General features: G+C 40.9%; 1 protein-coding gene across 1 annotated transcript in view; it reads right to left on the bottom strand.

Moving 5' to 3' along the window:
- The window catches only part of LOC309629507 (putative cation-transporting ATPase 13A5), a 120,804-nt gene that overhangs the window by 22,400 nt on the left and 78,086 nt on the right, over nt 1–20,318 (bottom strand). The window contains 10 exon segments of the mRNA XM_082393604.1: nt 3,480–3,552; nt 5,569–5,665; nt 10,433–10,542; nt 12,392–12,434; nt 14,821–14,900; nt 16,021–16,071; nt 16,073–16,147; nt 18,463–18,623; nt 19,423–19,525; nt 19,529–19,626. Of these exon segments, the coding sequence (XP_082249730.1) occupies nt 3,480–3,552; nt 5,569–5,665; nt 10,433–10,542; nt 12,392–12,434; nt 14,821–14,900; nt 16,021–16,071; nt 16,073–16,147; nt 18,463–18,623; nt 19,423–19,525; nt 19,529–19,626 (891 nt within the window).

The raw sequence follows: 20,318 nt of genomic DNA, 5'->3' as shown, positions 1-20,318 counted from the left end.
GGAACAAGATAGAAAGCCCAGAGATAAACCCACGCACATATGGTCACCTTATTTTTGATAAAGGAGCCAAGAATATACAATGGAGAAAAGACAGCCTCTTCAGTAAGTGGTGCTGGGAAAACTGGACAGCTACATGTAAAATCATGAAATTAGAACACTTCCTAACACTATATACAAAAATAAACTCAAAATGGATTAAAGACATAAATGTAAGGCCAGACACTCTCAAACTCTTAGAGGAAAACATAGGCAGAACACTCTATGACATAAATCACAGCAAGGTCCTTTTTGACCCATCTCCTAGAGAAGTGGAAATAAAAACAAAAATAAACAAATGGGGCCTAATGAAACTTAAAAGCTTTTGCACAGCAAAGGAAACCATAAGCAAGACGAAAAGACAACCCTCAGAATGGGAGAAAATATTTGCAAATGAAACAACTGACAAAGGGTTAACCTCCAAAATTTACAAGCAGCTCATGCAGCTCAATATCAAAAAAACAAACAACCCAATCCAAAAATGGGCAGAAGACCTAAATAGACATTTCTCCAAAGAAGATATACAGATTGCCAACAAACACATGAAAGAATGCTCAACATCACTAATCATTAGAGAAATGCAAATCAAAAGTACAATGAGGTATCACATCACATCAGTCAGAATGGCCATCTACAAACAATAAATGCTGGAGAGGGTGTGGAGAAAAGGGAACCCTCTTGCACTGTTGGTGGGAATGTGAGTTGATACAGCCACTATGGTGAACAGTATGGAGGTTCCTTAAGAAACTAAAAATAGAACTACCATACCACCCAGCAATCCCACTACTGGGCATATACCCTGAGAAAACTATAATTCAAAAAGAGTCATGTACTACAATGCTCATTGCAGCTCTATTTACAATAGCCAGGACATGGAAGCAACCTAAGTGTCCATCGACAGATGAACGGATAAAGAAGATGTGGCACATATATACAATGGAATAGTACTCAACCATAAAAAGAAATGAAATTGAGTTATTTATAGTGAGGTGGATGGACCTAGAGTCTGCCATACAGAGTGAAGTAAGTTAGAAAGAGGAAAACAGATACCATATGCTAACACATATATACGGAATCTAAAAAAGAAAAAGAAAAAAATGTTCTGAAGAACCTAGGGGCAGGACAGGAATAAAGACACAATCGTAGAGAATGGACTTGAGGACACGGGGAGGGGGAAGGATAAGCTGGGACGAAGTGAGAGACTGGCATGGACTTATAAATACTACCAAATGTAAAATAGACAGCTAATGGGAAGCAGCCACATAGCACAGGGAGATCAGCTCGGTGCTTTGTGACCACCTAGAGGGGTGAGATAGGGAGGGTGGGAGGGAGAAGCAAGAGGGAGGAGATATGGGGCTATATGTATATGTATAGCTGATTCACTTTGTTATAAAGCAGAAACTAACACACCATTGTAAAGCAATTATACTCCAATAAAGATGTTAAAAAAATAACTTAATTAAATAAAATAAAATCTTGTGGGAACAAGGCAGGGTGTGGATAGATAAGCAAGTAAATAAATAAATAATGTGATAGAATTTTTTTTTTTAAAACATTCTCCAAGAGAATGTACTAGGTAGATTCATTTCATTATGGTTTTTTAAATTAATTTTTTAAAATTTTAATGCAATTTTTAAAGGTTACACTCCATTTACAGTCATTACAAAATATTGGCTATATTCCCCATGTTGTACAATATATCCTTGTAGTCTATCTTACACCCAATAGTTTGTACCCTGACCCCTTTAGTGCCCGTCCCCACCCTCCCCACTGGTAACCACTAGTTTGTTCTATCTGAGTCTGCATTTGTTGAATAATAATTGACAAAGTGCTGTCATTCAAATAGAACACTATGCTTCTGATCTATCACCCTTCTGAGACTTTTCTCTCCCACTGGTAACAGTGGTCCTGCCCTGAGTCATCCCAACTCTCCCACCAAACTCGCTCTGAGATGAGAGGGTAAGTTTCACAGCATGACCAACTGGCATGAGAGTCAGCAGGCTATTGCCATGGGAAAGCATAAAGTATATCCATCACCTTGGGAGTCAAATTCATAACCAGTATCATGGAATTAAGTGTGCAAAAGCTCAAAACAACTTGGTCAAGGTCATCTGGCAATTCTGTGGCAAGGCTACCACCCATGTTTTTGAATTTCTAATCAGTCTACTTGTACACAGCCTAAGTCTTTTCAAGGGCTCACCAAATTAGTCATCTCAAAAAAAAAAAAAGACAAAAAGGATGGGTGTAGCACAATATCATTCATCTTGTAATGAGTGCTTACAGGGTGTGATGCACTGTACTATACACTTTACATGCGGTATGTTATCTGATCCTCACAACCTTATAAGGACCTTTCATATGAGTCAGTTATTTATTTAGTAAATAATTTCCCAAAGGTCGCAGAGATAGGGAGTTGTAGAGGATGGCCATGGCCTTCACTTTCACGCTACCGCCTGCTAGCTTAGCTCTTGGAACATCCTGGTATTCTTTTCTTCTTTTTAACATCATTGTCCATCTTCACAAGTAAATCATGCAAACTGCTTAAAAAAATAGCCAACATTCTAGAAGCAATATCAAGGATTCAAAATTATCCAGTCACGTGAATATTAATAACACATAGAAAATATTTTAGAGGGCTATAAATAGACATTTCAACCCTAAGAATCAAAATTGATATTACTTACATCCCTGACACTGACAATTTTGTCATTGGGTTAATATAATATATGACCTCAATATCACTTTCATGTTTTTAAGATGCTACATGAAATTCTCAAGGTTGTTCATATCCTGCATTGCTGCATGTTTTATCTGTTATTTTTCGTAACACTTCCTTTGTTGAACAAGGAAAAGGAGATGAGTATATCATTCTTTTTCTTTGCTCTCTGTTGAGGCAGTCACCTTTCTCACTTACTAAGAGTTAGTATCAAGCTCTAAGTTCCTAGGTAGGAAATACTTTATCAGTGTCATCTCAAAGGAAGGAAATAAGAAATAGCTGCTGTGAGCCACACCTTGCTTTTGAGAGAATTCCACTACAATAAAGCGCTAGCATTTGTTCTCAAACGTCAAAGACCTAGCAAAAGTCTGGTTTCACGTCAATGTGCAGCATAGCTGAATAATGGAAAATGACCTTTGGGTTTCAAAGATTTCCCTTCCCGGATTTCTTGTACATTTTTCTTTGTACAAGACACAAACCTACAAAGAACTGAGAATGTGTTGACAATTTTGTGAGGCTAAGACCTATTTTCTATCAGGACATATTAATGCCAAGTCTGAGGACTTCAAGCCTCAACTTACTGCCAACACCACTTTCAGAAACTTCACAGGTAATGAGGTCTTGGTAGTTAAGATGTGTCATTGTCAGAACCTCTTATTTGTATGAATAGTTCTAGAATTTCATGGATAAATACAATGAATATGGTTTACTTGGCTAAAGAGCTTACTTGTTAAACAGACCATCAAGGTAGTAGCAACATCTGGCATGAGATACTGGTAAATCCCGAAGAGCTGTAGTTGCTGAAAAGGAAAGAAAAGTAAACATAAGTGAGGCTTCTGCCATCATATAGTCTTTATCATTCCCGACACTCTTCTTGAAAGTGGTCAGGAAGCAGCTGTTACTTTCCTCCCCCACTTTAGGAAGAAAGGAACTTACCTAACATCTTTAGCATCTCATTGGATAGAATAAAACGAAATCACTATTTTCCCAGTGTATAACTTAATTCCATATTAGCAATGAGAGTCAGTCAGTTGGGAAACACCCTCCTTATTGGCCATAGTAATTCTGGCAGCTGTAGACTCAGCCTGGATAGTTGAACTCTCAACATAAGATATTAAAGCCTGAAAGTTCTTCTGGGAACTTCATACTTAAAATTTGAAGTCAAGGCCTCAAATCATTCAACACGTTTTTCTCTCCATCCTCATCCATGGATTGAGTTCACAACATCATTCTCTTGGAGTCCATTTACTTTCACAAACTGAACAAGTTCCCCACCCCAAGTAAGCCCATTGCAGACTTCATTCTGGTATACCACCTGCCTTTCTAAAGTTTGTGTAGACATAGAACTCCTTTTCAGTTCACATTTATGGAATTGAAGTATTTAAACATGAAAGTCAGCTTGATACTCTCCAGGAACTTGCCTTGCAGTACCTTTTGCTGCCAAGTCTGTTTCTCTGCTTCATAGCTATTGACTGAGCACTAAATCATAATCTGGTTCTATGCATATTACAGACCACATTGATGCAGATGAAAATATTTCTGGCCCTTTGGAGAGTGAACTCAAGGCCAAGATGTTTCCAGGTGAAGGTCCTTGGAGGACACTCTTACTTAGGTCTAGACCATCAGAGTGAATGGCTTCAGAGTAGACTGGTTCCAACTCTATCCATGGAGACTTTGGAACTGAAATTCTGCTTTCGTTATTTTCAGAGAATGCAAATAGTTTCTCAGTGCCCCTCTCATCCTCCAATTCTTTCTCTGTCTTTTTACATTTCCTTCTCATATTCTTTTGCCCTCAGAATGGTAAAATTATATATAAGCAGGGTGAGATGGAACAGGGCTTTTCAAAGACAGCTTAACTTTTTATTCTGGGAGCAGTTTTCAGAGAACTATCGAGGGCTTTGGAAATCAGTCAGCCTGACTTCCCGGAGGCAGATAAAGGCTCGACCAAGGGCAAAATCTAATTTGTTTTTAGTGATAGAGGCAGAACTTGAATCCAGGTTTCCTGACTCCCAATCCATTTCTTGTTTCTACCCACCTGGTTGGCCCTTAGCCTCTGTGTATGCTTCTTGCAATCAATAGCCCACTGAGGCTGGAGTCCTGTGGTCCCTGCTTTCACCACTCAAATGTCTCAGGAAAGCAGTAAAATAATTCCCTCCTCACAGTGTTCCCTGAGAGTGGTGGATCATTTTACTGTAGAGTAAGTTATGGCTGAACCAATGCAGATTACTTTCAACCTATACATATTTCTTCCATATAGCTAATTAATTCTTAGATGATTATTTTTATCATTTCATTTCAAAAGTCTTTTCAAAACATTTTTATAGAATTGTTAATCCTTTACTAATGACATGTGTACATTCTGGGCAAGTTCAGAACTAAAGCTCCGGTATGGGAATTTTTCCAGTTTTTGAGTCCTTCAAAGTCAAATTCAACAACTTCTCATTCTTTTTATCTCTTCTTAGTCTGCCAAAAATATTCCATAGTTGGAGACTGATGCATTTCCTGCTGAGTTATATTTAGGCTGCCCTGAGGCTCTCTCCATACTCTAAGTGAAGAAATAGAGGCTGGAGGAGGTCAAGTGTCTCCGGTTATCTAGAGAAAAACAACACTCCTAGAAACTGAGCCACATCTACTTATTTCTAGCTCTGTGTTTCATGCACAGCTATATCAAGTTCTCAAGTTTGTAGACACCTATTTTGAGAAATGTCATTTATTTATAAAACATTAAATCCTGTGTAAGAGCTGCACCGCCTCCCCCAAATATACAAGGGATATAAATGCAATTAGAACTGGGAAGAAATTATTTTAGTTCATATCCAGTAGAGCAGTGATGTACGCATAAACTGGATTATGCCGTACATGGTCAAGTATTTAAATACCCCGAAGGATGAGACAAGAGCAGCTAGGCCTTCTCTGTTTAAGAAAACATAAAAATAACTGGTTATATATGACACACGTCTCCCAGTCTCTTTTATATTTTAAAAGGAGCTCATTTTAATAGCCTGCTGATATACATTCACTTAATCACTGATTCATCCTCTCAGTTATTCATTTAACCACTCATTCACTCACTCATTCTTTCCTTCAATCATTACCTCACCCACTGATTCATAAGTTCACATTTATTTAAGGCTTATAAGGTGCCAGCATTATGCTCAGAGTCACGGAGGATATAAATGAATCAGGCACAGTCCTTATTTTCAACAAGCTTGCAATGAATTAAGAAGATTAACATGTACATTATAAACACAATACATTGTGACAAGGTGCAAAATGTCAAGTACTGACTCGCCTGTGATTCATTCCATCCTAGCAACACTTGCTCCCCGTGTGTGTTTTAAAGTCCCTTAGAGACATAAAGCTAAGGGCCAGGTGCTCTCACATTATAGGGAGAGTAGATGTGGCACCAATATTTGAGATGAAATGGGTTTGTTGGCTTCAATACACCAGGAAGAACACAGGGTAATAATGTGAGCTGGTATGGGAACCCAAAGAGATAAAGACAATGGTAAAAATTGCAGCTAGCCAGTAAATAGTCCCTAGTCAATAATATTATAATAACTTTGTATGGTGACAGATGGTTACTAGACTTATCATGGTGATCAATTCATAATGTACGTAAATGTCAAATCACTATGTTGTACATCTGAAACTAATATAATATTGTATGTCAACTATACTTCAATAAAAAAGAAAAAAGCAAATATTACCAGATTCCCCTGGTGGCGCAGTGGTTAAGAATCCGCCTACCAATGCAGGGAACACGGGCTCGATCCCTGGTCCAGGAAGATATCACATTCTGTGGAGCAACTAAGCCCGTGTGCCACAACTACTGAGCCCATGTGCCACAACTACTGAGCCCGTGTGCCACAACTACTGAAGCCCGGGCGCCTGGAGCCTGTGCTCCACAACAAGAGAAGCCACTGCAATGAGAAGCCTATGCACCTCAACAAAGAGTAGCCCCCGCTCGTTGCAACTAGAGAAAGCCCACACGCAGCAACGAAGACCCAACGCAGCCAAAAAATAAATAAATAAATAAATAAATAAGAATAAAAAAGTAAATATTACCCTCTTTAAAAAATTCTGCTTGAACTGTTATTCCTTTAACTGGGTCTGGTTGGTGGTGGATTATGACAGGCCAAAGTAAGAGGAGTGGGGAACTTGGCAAACAAGCCCTCCTGCAGCCTCCTCTGGTCAAGCAAGGCAGAAGCGAATCCATGTGGGAGGCAGCCCACATCCTCTTGGTTTCCAGTCTCCAGTGACATGGACACCGCTGCTCAAACTTTGTCAACAGGTCAGGGACATGAGAAATAAAACCCAAAGAGCCAAACTAACAACCACATTGTCTTGGACAAGGTGAGAAGGTTCTGGCGGGAGATGAGCCAGGATGCTTTGGGTGGATGTTTTCTACCAGGCTGCGAGGTACTGCCTTTTTGTTTTCAGCACAGAGGGTGGAGCAGAAGACCGGCTGAGAATGGCAAGCATGTGAAGCCTGGATTGTTTTCTGACGTGCACTTTGTGATTTCATCCTTTTTTCCTGCAGTTGTACATTTCCAGGAAAACTGACACCTGGATTTAAAAAAACAAAAAAGTGCAAAAATCTAGAATGGTAAGGCATAAAGAATGTTTGAACCCCCCCTCTGCGAGGCCTCCACACCTTGCACGGGCCTCCAAAATGACTGCTATTCCTAATGGTTGTGAATTTTAAGTGGCTCACTCATTTACTTAATGCATTCCACAAACGTTCATCAAATGCTCTGAGGTACCGTGGTAGGCACAGCAACAGAGAAATGAATAAGGCATAGTCCTTGCCCTAAAGGACTTGAACTATAACAAGTCAATCATGTTTCAAAGAATAAAAATGGAAACCTGTGGATCTGGACCCATGTACCTAAAACTGTACCTCATTGCTCGTCTAGAGGATGTTTTCCCAGGACTAGGCATGTAACAAGGGTAAAATCAGCCTAACCCTGAAGTCTTAATAAGCCATCTGCCACTAGAGAAATTTTACATCCTGACTTGTATTTTAAAACAGTATATTGCCTCCAGAAATGCACTGGGCATGAGAAAGGGCATCCAAAGTTCAAGTGCCACTGTCTTTTGGATGAATCAAGTAGGCACTTGGTGCAACCGTCCTGGAGTTTGAACCCCCTATGCGAGGCCTCCACACCTGGCACTCCAGCTTCCCCTCCACAGATCCCATCTGAAAAGCCTTCCAGCCCAGTTTGGCTATCAGGCCCCTGTACTCTCCAATGAAAACCCCATTTCTGAACATGGCTCTCCGTTCCCCCACCTGGAATTCCCTCCCACCTCCTTCGCGTTTCCATACATCCTATCCATCCTTCAAATTGCAACCTTCCTTTGAAATCTTCCCTTTTGGCTTGAGTTATCATCCTGAACTACTGGAACGATGACTGTATTATTGGGACGTTCATTTATTTAAAGCTAATTTATTGAGCACCTCTTACTCATCAGGCAGAAGATTCTGTGTTATGCGATTACATCTGCATATATCTATACCCTTTACTGGAATGTGAGTCCTCCAGCTCAAGGCTCTGTCTCATTCCTAATCCACCACATTTTCAAGCACAATATTTTAAAAGACCTGCATGGGTTGTGTTGATGATGGGAAGCATGAAGTCTGGCAAGTGTCCCGAGCACTCTGGATTTGTAGTCACCATGACACAAACCAGGTTCAGGCAATAGAGATAGTAAGGGTAAGGCTTGGAGAGACTCTCCAAAAGACACACCACTATAACATAATGCCTGGCTCGCCAGGGATGAAAAAGAGGAAAGAGTTAAAAGCACTCTGAGGTTCTGAGCCTCAAAGATGGACTCTAAGGACCAAATGGTCCTCGGAAGCAGGAAGCATGGGAGTTAGCAAGGGAAGCTGCTTTGAAGGTAGGGGAGGTGATGCTGTTTGAGGGCAGGAAGGACACAGGTACAGGCACCCAGTACTCAGGGAGAGGGTCAAGCTGTCTTGCTGCTTTGCAGTCACACAGAGGCTAGCACATTTAGGTGATTCCCAACCCCAACGGCCGCTGCACATTCAGATGCACCAAGGGACATGCTGAGAACTTCATGGTTGTCTTTTTTTGTGTAAACCTCAAGATTCTGTGATGTGCTCCAGACCATCGGCCGTGACGATGGCCTGAAGTTACCCCACAGTATTACAGGAAAAATCAGAGGGAAAAAATGTATGCACAAAGTATAAAACCTGATGTAAGTCAGAAAGAAAAATGCCATATGATATCACTTATATGTGGAATCTAAAATACAACACAAATGAACTTATCTATGAAACAGAAGCAGATTCACAGACATAGATAACAGACTTGTGGTTGCCAAGGGGGGGTGGGGTGGGGGAGGGATGGAGTGGGAGGTTGGGATTAGCAGATGCAAACTGTTATATACAGGATGGATAAACAAGAAGATCCTACTGTATAGCACAGGGAACTATATTCAGTATCCTGTGATAAACCATAATGGAAAATAATATTTAAAAAAAGGTAATTGTATGTATAACTGAGTCACTTTGCTGTACAGCAGAAATTAACACAACATTGCAAATCAACTATACTTCAATAAAAAAAGGTATGTTAAATGAAAAAAAAAACCTGATGTTTTATTCTTAACTGTATGAGTAGATTTCTTTTTTTTTTTTTTTGGCTGTGCCATGTGGCATGTGGAATCTTAGTTCCCCAACCAGGGATCGAACCCGTGTCCCTCTGCAGTAGAAGCACGGAGTCTTAACCACTGGACAGCCAGGGAAGTGTCAAGGCCCAGTACTTGGAGTTTTCATAGAAACTGGGCCTTCTATTGTTTTATATCTTTATGTGCTACTTGGATGTTATATCATCCTTCTCCATTGTCAGCCTGGAGTTTGAACCATAGCAGAGATCCCTAAAAATGTCATTATTTAAGTGTTTTAACGTTAATTTAGAGCAAATGTACACGCAAATACTGAGTGCCTAATGTTGCAATCAAAACACTGGTTAAGAATAATAATTCATGAATCTCTACATATAGCTACTGGCCTGGATCACATCATAGGGTTTATGGTTGTTTGTTATTTAGCCAATAAAACCTTTATTTAATTGATAATAATTAGACCAAAAAAAAATATGAGCAGAGACAAGATCAGAAATGAGAGTGCAGTGGAGGTAAGGGAGCTATACTGGGAAAATAAACAGTTTTTAATTCCTGCCCCTTCCCTAATCCAATTGCCAATCCATTGTAAAAGTCTCCGGTGCAGTCACTTTGGATATTCACTAATTTGTATTTTGGAGACATAACACTATTGGGGGAAGCTTTCTGGTGGAGGGTTCCTTTTCTGCTTCCCCTGCATCCCCAGCTCCTGAGATAAATGTTCCAGTAAGCATCCAACATACAAAATAAAGGAGAGAAGTAAGATATACAATCGGTTTTTAAATATCAACTCTAGTTTTCAGCTGTCCAAATGACACAGCCATGTATCCTTTAAAGCTCAGCATAAGTCACCTTTTTGTTGCTTTTACCAGCATTCTCAAGCAGCACTCATGGCCCCCTTAATTGATACTCAGTAGCACTTTACCCAAGCCTCTGCTGTGACATTTATCACTTTCAATTATAGTTGAATTCTGTCCAGAGCCAGACAGTGAGCCTGTCGGTCAGGGGATGGAAGGGGGATAGGTGGCTTACTTGATGAGATGAGACGCACAGTCGATGTTGGCTGTTTCCAAGGTGAAAGGGGAGGCCACAGATGCCTCCTGTTCTGACAGCAAAATGCCTGCATGAGCCATTTTCAAAGCCTGGAATGATAAAGCCACGACTCCTCAGGCCAAGCTCTAACTCTTCAAACATCGCGAGGCTACTCTTCACATCATAGAGTTGATAACATTGCACTCTTCCACCCCTGGGTCTCTGTTTATGCTGCTCCTCCAGCTGGATCCACGCAGTCACCAATTAAAGAGGCACCAAGTAAACAATGACCCAGTGGTAGAAGAGTGTGTGTGTGTGTGTGTGTGTGTATAGGTTGAGGGTGTGTAGACATGATAAGAAAGTGGAAGGACTCATTCGAGAAGTCTATTAAAATGATGACAGAATTTGGATGGAACTTTGTGAGGGCCTTTACTATCACAGTTCTTACACTTAACAGGCCACCTTCATGAACTATAGGAAAAACTAATTCCCACCTTTTCCTAGGCTGCCGGCTGCCTGATCCAGCCAACCAGCTAACTGCTGGGACGAAGTTTGGGGCATACAGCATCTTCACTGGAGGAAAGGACCAGATGCACACATCAGAGAATCGTTCCAGAATATACGTTGTCTCACTGATATAAGGGTTAATTCATTTCTCATCAAGACTGGAAACTGTCCAGACAATGCCCAGAGCAGAGAGCAGCCAATGAGCAGGCCAGTGAGCCCCTAATCCCATGAGAATTGTATGAACATAAAATGAGATTTCGTATTTCTGTAGCTCTGTAGAAAGTGCAAAGTACCTGGTTACTATGGCCAGTATACACTAAATTCATGTTCAATTAATATTAGAATATTTCCTTCTTCTTCCTTTCTCCCTTAATATTTTATATCTCTGTGATGTAATTTAGGACCATCTACTTTACGTTAGGGTTAGTTTTATGCATGATTTTTTTCCCCCATCAGATAATGAACTCTTCGGAGGAAGAGACTATGTCCTTTATAACATCCAGTTTATTTGTTTTGTTCTAAATTCCACATAATTAATGAGAATGGGTACTCACTCTAGATTTGGAAGAGGAGACTAACAACTAGCTTCTTCTCATGAAGTATGAGGCAGAAATATTCATAACAGATCTCTAATTATGTTTTTCACAGAACTTTGAAGAAAATATTTAAGAAGGAAGTAAGACAAAAACCTAGACCCTAAGTATCTAATAGACTTTGGAAATACAAAGCAATTCTCTTTACTTCTTGTTTCACAAATTAGCTCCTAAAATATTTTCTTATGTACATCAATCTTCAAGGTAAGCTACTGTTTCAACCATATCTTCGAAACTCAGATTATAAAATATGCACTGCCTTCTGTTGCGTTAGAGAAGTAATCTGCTGAGAATCTTGTAATTTAGGTTTGCTATTGTATGTAATGACCAAATAATTTGGTCTATGATTTTGCTGAGTGTAAGAATTTTGGGGTATAGCCAACTTGTAAAAAGTAACCCTGGTGTAGAAATCTGGCAGGGATAAACACAATTTACACATAATTCAAAGCGTTACCATCAGTTTCAAATTCTTCCTTCATTCAGCCTTTACCAGCTGCGTGACTTCAGGAAAAAAAAAAAAGAATTCACCTCCCTGAGTCTCATTTCCTTATTTATAACAGGAGAGATTTAAACCAGCTAGTCTTGAAAAGTCCCTTTTGGGTCTGAAATATGGGAGCCTATGTAACTTTTCCTTGTCTTTATTATTCTAGGAGTTGCTAGAAAACAGCTGAAGTGACTCATCTCACTTTACTCTAAACCACATCCAACCCACACTCTGGTAGAAGTGAATACAAACATCAGAATGATTAAGTGATGTGATTGTTGGCAGAAGGGTGAAGAGTCAGACCCCAGGAGATGTGGGGTCCTTAAAAGGGATATCAGTGAACCCCCTGCATTAGAAGAAGTAATTTCTACTCACCCCACAGTCATTAGCTCCATCTCCACACATGCCTACATAATAACTGCAGGGGAAAGGATAAGAAAAATTAATGCTTAATTTTAATTAAGCTTAATGCCTCACTTGAGTAACTTCCATCATAACTCACACGCGATGTGTGTGTATGTGTGTGTGTGTGTGTCTCCTGAACACATGTGGAATCAGGCTGAAAGAAAAAGACTTGGAGATAACTATTCCCAGAGAGATAATGCCCTTGTATCTTTAAATTGTTTCAATCAATCAATCACACGGAAATGATGGTGATACTGCCAAAGATGTCCACAAAGATGATCACACAATTCAAAAGAAGTCCTACTGGATTATATCCACCAAGACCAAGCTGAAGTGTGTGCTGTCATAATCACAGCACTTTCCACACCCTAATGCACAGGTCACAACCTAGTCCATCTGTGTTTTGGTTGCTGACTGCCGCTGAAAGTTTAACATGTAGACACTAGGGAGGGAAACATTTGGGAAATGGTTTAACAGATATAACTAGTGATATATACACATATTCTTGATGCATCTTGGAGTGAAAATGAGATAACATGCCCCCCACCTATACCAGTTTGGTGTACAAACACAACAGTATAAAGGGAAGAGTCAATTTTAAAGCTGTTACTAAAGAAAAGGAGTTTCTGATGCAAGACACACTCTGTCTTCTATTATAAGTAAATAATACATCGGAGGTATTGATTAATGGCAATACTATTAAAGACTCAGTGGTAACTTGCCAAAAACACCTGAAATAACACAATACAGGGAAAAATGAAGTTCTCAGAGAATTTCCTTATTATTAGTTGACACATAAGAAACAGCCATCTTTATTGGTCAAAAATGGTCACATGTAAACAGATTCATATGGTTTAACCCACTATTTGGCTAGTATATATGAAAATCACCCTATAAACATTTGTTTGTGTTCATGTACATATCAAGACTATACATATTTGCTGAAAATGGCTTCCTTTCTTCAGGCGTAAAGTACATATTTAGTCTTTATATCACACGAGGAATCTTACATCTTCTAGCGTTGTCTGAATAAAGGATAAATTCTGAATGAAGATCAAGATCTGGAAATTGAGAGGATAACTTATTCTGAGACAGCGTATATCCTCCTGAATTGATTTTTCTTTAGGGGAATACAGCTTTTCAAAAGTAAGCATTTAAGTTGGCAACATTTCTCAGGTATTTGAGAAGGGTAAAATTACTTTCTTCAGCCAATATCATATAATGACCATGTAAGTAAAATAGTCATTTTAGACACTAGTTACTAACCCAGCCTCGAGGCATTATGGGAGTTAATAAGCAGTTTTGGAAACTTCCCTAAGAATGCTTGGGCAACAAAAAATAATAGTCAAAGGCAGTCTCTTGATTTTACTTACTACTTATCAGCAATGATCTAAGTTTCACTACTCTCCATTCCTTTTCACTTTCCAGAAATCTGCAGTCCAGAAATTGTAACAGTCCCAGCAAGTAATACATAGGTCTGGTCTCAAGAAGAACCGTTTCACTCTGATGTGACTTGGTCATCTGTATTTTTGAAGGAGATAAGAAAGGACTTTTTCTTTTTCTGACTTTGGCCTCTATACCCAAAACAGTGAAAATGCCATTTCATCTCCTTCCTGGAGGACCTGAAATTATTCACACAGCTTCTGATGGACCAACCTCAAATAATTCCAGGTGATAACTCGCACACTTCTCCATTTTTTTCCACTCTGAGCTGTACAAACCCCTGTTGTTTCTATACTCTATATCCAAGCAGGGGATCTTCCTCTAAGATGTGCCCTATGGGCCACAGAAGGAATGCTCTCCGGGGTAGACAGCTTCTAAAATGGCCCACCTCCTGGTATTCATGACGTCTAATGCCCTCCCTTGAGTGTGGACTGGACCTAGCAACTTGTTTCTAATGAAAGGAATAAAGTGACGGGATAAGATGTTATTTCTAAGATGAAGATATAAAAAATGGTCATACTTCTCTCTCTCCCTCTCTCTCTCCCTCTAACTCTTCTTGCTTGCTCACTCTCATGGAAGCTAGCTGACACACTGTGAGCTTCCTTATGAAATGACCCACGTCGCAAGGAAACAAGGGTGGCTTCTGCCCAACAGCCAGTGAAAAACTGAGACTCTTTAGCCCAACCTCCCACAAGAAACTGAATCCTGCCAACAACACATGAGTGAGGCTGGTGGCAGATCCTTCCCCCCCAAGATGATTGCAGTCCTGGCCAACACCTCATTACACCTGTGAGAGACCTAGAACCAGAAGACTCAGCTAAGCACACCTGGATTCCTGACCCACAGCAATGTAAAAAAAAAATAAATGGTGTTATTCTAAGCCACTACTTTTTGGAGTAATTTGTTACACAGCAATAAATAACAAATACACTCTCTTTTCATGCAATAACAACTACTTTAATTTCTGAAATTCTTCAATGAGGCTAGATTTCTGCCCAGGGGACATTCTTGCAAAAATGGTTCCATTCACCAGAATCTAAAGAGAAAAACAACGATTGCAATAAGATTAGGGAGATGAACACTTTTAAAATAAAAGAACAGTCCTGAAAAATTACTCCTGGCCACCGTTTTAATATAGCATTGGGTGGTGTGACATTAGACCAAATGTCAGAAAAGGGAAAAAAGAGGATTTAACACTTTAATATTTAACTTTCACTTTCAGTTTTCCATCACAAGTCTATTGCTTTGTTCCAGGCCATTTTTCCAAGATGGGGTAAGCTCTAATGAATAAAAAGTAACTAAAAAGCAGAACAGCATATAAGATTAAAACGCTTAAGGAAATACAGTTCTTTTTAATAAACACGGTCTCCGTAACTGAAGACTAAGCAGAGGAAAGAGCAATAGATCAGGAGTTGAGAATCAAGGTTCTATTCCTAGCTCTGCCCCAAATTGTGCAAACTTTAGGCAAGAGACAACCTCTCTGAGTCTCAGCTTTCCCGTCTCTCCAATGAGGAAATGCACTAAAAGCTTTCTAGAAGCCTTGGGGGTCTAGATTCTATGGCCCTTGACTGGTAAGGCGACAGGACTTTCAAGACACTGCTAACAGATGGTTGCTGCCCTGGGCTCGTTCTCCACTTATCTCCTTCCCACTGACAGCACAACCCTGCACGGCACTATTTGAAAATACACACACAGCGACAAGATAACAAATGATTTTGAGAATAAACCATGAAGTCTTTGTTTCCTTCTGCTGTAATTTAAGAATCCAGGCAGGAAGGGGAATAGAGTTCAGCCTGACATGAGTTGGTGGCTTTCAGAGAGAAACAGACACAAAAAACAGGCAGCGTCTTTGGAACTAGCTGGAGGTTCTCTCTGCTGGGGAGGGAGGGAGGAAGGAGGCAGGGGCTGGACTGGCCCCAGGGGCGGGGCGAGGGGCAGTACCAGCCTCAAACGCTGAACAGGGGGCCGTGCGCATGTGCAAGATCAGGAGGCTTAGGGGGGGCGGGAAACTCCTGAAGGAGCAGTGCCTGTCTGGGGGTGTTTATTTCCCAACTCTGAGATAACCTCGCTTATCATCCCCTTCACTGTTCTCTTACCCTTTTTAATCTCAGTAATTTGAGGAGCAAAACAAAACACATCATTTCTCCAGTACTTCCTTTTGGAAGCAAGCTGCTGAAATGCTGAAATATCACTTGGTATGATTTCCCCACTCACTGCGAAATGGTAACAGCTCCCTCTTTCTCTATCAGGCACTGAACTGTTTCCAACGTTAATGTAGGTTTCCTAAACTCAAAAGGGCATTATTTCTACATTGGTTTTTAAGGAATGTTGTTGCTTTCCTACGTTTTATGGAAGGAAGTGTATTCATGTTACACAACAGGGTGAGGACCAGCAAATACACAATATGGAATTTACCCATAGAACTTAGACTCATATGAAGAAGATACTCAAAATGCTCCCCCCGCAAATTATATGAGCAGAGAATACTTTGGCAACATGATGCTCTGTATCCTATTCTGGGAGATAATACGTGTGATGTCAGTCTACTGAGGAAATCATTCCAAGGTACCAGTGAGTGATTCCAAGGAACCAATGAATGATTCCAAGGAAGAAGAGGAAACATTCCTCCCTTCTCTTCCTTCTCCTCCTCATGCAACCTTTTGTTTCCTAAGATCTCTTACCATTCATTCATTCAAAAATCATGCCCCAATTTCTTCCCTGTACAATAGGTAGACTCTTCAGAGCCTAACCTGGCCTCTCCCCACCCCACAGGTAACCTCTTCCCTCACGGTGCCCAGATCCTCTTCCACATCCTGTTACCCCTGCACCAGCGCTACTCCTTTTCTGAAACCCTCTCTGTCCTGTTTTTCACCTGTCAGTGTAGCCCTATCACTGAGCCCCAGCTGGCTCAGCTCCAAGAGAAAGCATCTGATGACCGTGTATGCATTCATCATGTCAATAGCTGGTAATGGCTGTTGATGCAACATTTTTCAGCGGGTCTTACATTTGTGTCGGACTCTAAATTCAGATAGTATAAAAGATGAGAACCTTTTCTTCATCAGAGGAATTCACTGGGGGAAGCATTGTATTTGGAAGAAAAAACATTTTGATGTACTAGACTGGGAGGCAAGGTGATACACCCCTCCCCTTCCAACCTCCATTGTTAAACCGCCAACCAAAGACTTGCTGTAAAGTGTTCACTTGGGGCAGGGACTGGATTCCCTGTGCTTTTCTTGGAAATCGGGGAGAGAAAGTGGGGTGGGAGGGAGCCAGAGAGGAGCAGGAAAGCCTGAGACTATGATGCGACTTCTCCCTGCAATGACAAACCTTCAGGAGAGGCATTAAGCTCATAAGTGGACTCTTTATTAAAAAGTAGTGAGGATCTATATTCAGTATCCTGTAATAAACCATAACGGAAAAGACTATGAAAAAGAACATATAGATGTATAACTGAATCACTTTGCTGTACAGCAGAAATTAACACAGCATGGTAAATCAGCTATTCTTCAATAAAATAAATTTTTTAAAGTATACCATCTCTTGTTAAAAATGTATATAGGTACAAGCAAACTAATTTTTCTTGAATAAATAATGTTAAGCACTTTGAAAAAAAATTAGTGAGGATCCCAGTTTCATCACTCGGTGCAGCTGAGGCAACATGCATGGATGCTGAGGCAAGTGGGCTCGCAAGGAAATCAGCACCAGAAATCCGCTGAAAGCAGAGACAGAGCTGTCGTCTTTCACAGTCCGTACAATGGATTTGAGCCAAGTTAACACACCTCTTCACAGGGTAGGGGTACGGCCACTCTGTACAGCTGTGCAGCTTGTGTGCTGCACAAAGGCCTACTCGACACTGAACAATCTGAAGGGCTGGTCAACCTGGAGGAAGGGAGCTTTTTTGTAATTTATCACCTAGAGGACCATCTCTTTGAATTCACACAAAGGCTGAGGTGCTACATTTAGTAAGGAAATGTCAAGCTGCAGCCCATTCTCTTCACATGAAAGAGCTGTCCCGGGGTAAGTGCACAGGAAGCTTGCTACCTAGAGAAGCCCAATATCTGTTCATATCATGTCACCGGTATAGTGCAGTCTAAATGCCCATGGGTTGGGGTTGGGGGTGGGGGTGATCAAACAGACAGAATTTTGATTTCCTGCTCTGCAGCTCACCGGTGTGTGTTTTGGGTAAGCTTACCTCTCTAGGCCTCAGTTTTCCCATTTGTAAAATGAATAGTTGGCTCAACTGTGTAGGGTAACTGAGGATCAAGTGGGAACCATGGATGTAAATCAGTGGTTCTCAGCCACATCTGCCCATTGGAATCACCGGGGGAAGGACTGATGTCAGTTCCCAGCCCAGAGATTCTGATTGAATCCGTAGTCTTGGCTTTGGAAGCTTAAAAACTCTTCTGGGTAGTTTCTACATGAAGCCAAGACTGAGAAGTGCCGGCGGAATTGCTAAAAGCTTTTCAAACAGTAAAACTCTGGGCAGATGGGAGGGATTATTATTGTGGTGACTTCTAATGCCAAGAGAGAGCTGCCCAGGGTCAGGGCTGTATTCCATCTGCCCTGGCCCATGCAGGAGCCTTGTAACATTCACTCACATTCTTTCCAGGCCCACTCTCTTGGTTCTCTACCAGCTGCCAGGTCACGGAGGCAGGGACAAACTCTTCGGGTTCATTGGCTTCAACAAGGATCACGTGGCTCCCTCGAGGAATCATTTCAGAATTCTTTGCAACAGTAACGGCTGTTTGAAGGTTGTCACCTAGATGACAAAGGAAGTGGGCTTGCTCTGTGTAGAAACCTCTCAGCATCCAGAACTGAGCTCTCCCTCCTCTGAGTGACTGTACCACAATGTTGGTGCTCTTGGGGGCATTTATCGCTTTCTGCTTTTTTCATAACCGTTTATCAGGCCTATCTGTCACGGATGCTCAAACACTACGTCTGCATTTCCCTCCCATAACAGCATCATGTCCCAGAACGTCGCATATTTCCAAAACATGCACAAGTGAATAAATAAATATTTAAGTGCTTTACGACTAATCCTCAGAAGACTGACAGCTGTCAGTGGTGAAAGTTATATGGGCCTCGTCTGATAACATAAAACTATTCTTGGAATCTGGATTCCAATTAAGTAAAGGAAAAAAGCACTTAGGGCCGGCCATGTTGGATTTGATCATCACAGGCCATGCCTACCCCACCGCCCTGAAGGACAGTCCAGCAGGGTCTCACCCCCTTTACACAGAGGTCTCACTGGGGTTCTTGATGAGAATCCCATTCTCTTATTTCAACATTTGCTGTGAGCCTATTAGCCCTGCGCAGATCCTGGGTAGGAACAGAGGGCATTAGACAAAGAGAATGAGCTACGGTCCTTGCCTCCAAAGCTCGGGGTCATGCTGGGCGGGGGAGCTACACATATTCCCAGGTAACTGGAGCAGAGGGTAACAAACTTGACAGCCAAGTTTTGTTTTCTCCGCCTCAGTCACATGAACTCACTCAGCTCACATGGTCTTTTGCTTATGCCTGGGATACATGTAATTTGACAGGCTTCCTGAAACCCATACCGGTAATCATCGCAGTCCTGATGCGGGCCTCGCTCAGTTCCTTCAAGACTGGTTTTGTTTCCTTTTTCAAGTGATTCTCCATTATGAGAAGTCCCAGAAATGTTCACTCTGACTCCACCTTCTCTCTTTGGATTTGGAAGAAAGTCACTATTAAAGTGTATCCATATAATCTCAACAAGGATTTACTTCTTCGTTTTGAAATTTCTAAGTTTTATCAATGTAATACATGCACAGGTTTAAAAAATCAAAAAGAACCCAAAAGTTTATAGTAATGAAAACCAATAGCCCCTGTCTTCATGGCACCCCACCCCTTCTCCTTCTCAGAGGTAATTACTTTTATACCTTTTAGCTGCTTCTTCCAGTTTTTCAACTCCATTTTTTTAAAACAATGTGTTTATCTTCCAACTCTTCTTTTGGTTTTTAAAATTTTTTGTTAGTCATGTATTTTTAAAACTTTTTTAGCTTGTAAGCATTTTAGTTTAGTAGACGTTTATTAAGTACATACTGCATACAGGATACTATAGTAATAGTTGAATATGGAATCATTTATTTCAGCCTCCATCTGTAACATCCAGTAAATACATGACATCAGCCAAGGATTTGAAGAGTTTTCAGAATTTGAAATGGGAGGCTTGGAGTCTAACTGGGTTACATTAGGTAGTGGGACCTCTCCTCTAAAATAAAATAAATCTCAGGTGTTTTTTAAAAAGTAAATTTGGGGGCCAAGGGCTCTTTCTTGATCCCTCATTTTTTCCTTTTTCTGTCCAGAGTGGAGTTAAGATTGCAGAGAGAGGAAGGGGAAGGATGGGGAGACCTAGGGAACCAACCTCTGTGCCTGCTGTCAGTTCATCCCCCATGTTCACTGTCCTCAGTCTCATCTCCACCTTCCACAGTAC

The sequence above is a fragment of the Balaenoptera borealis genome (genome assembly GCF_965194805.1).
Source record: "Balaenoptera borealis genome assembly, chromosome: 5".
NCBI lineage: Eukaryota > Metazoa > Chordata > Mammalia > Artiodactyla > Balaenopteridae > Balaenoptera > Balaenoptera borealis.
The sequence above is the reverse complement of the archived record's forward strand: the minus strand, read 5'-3'. Positions and strand labels throughout refer to the sequence as shown.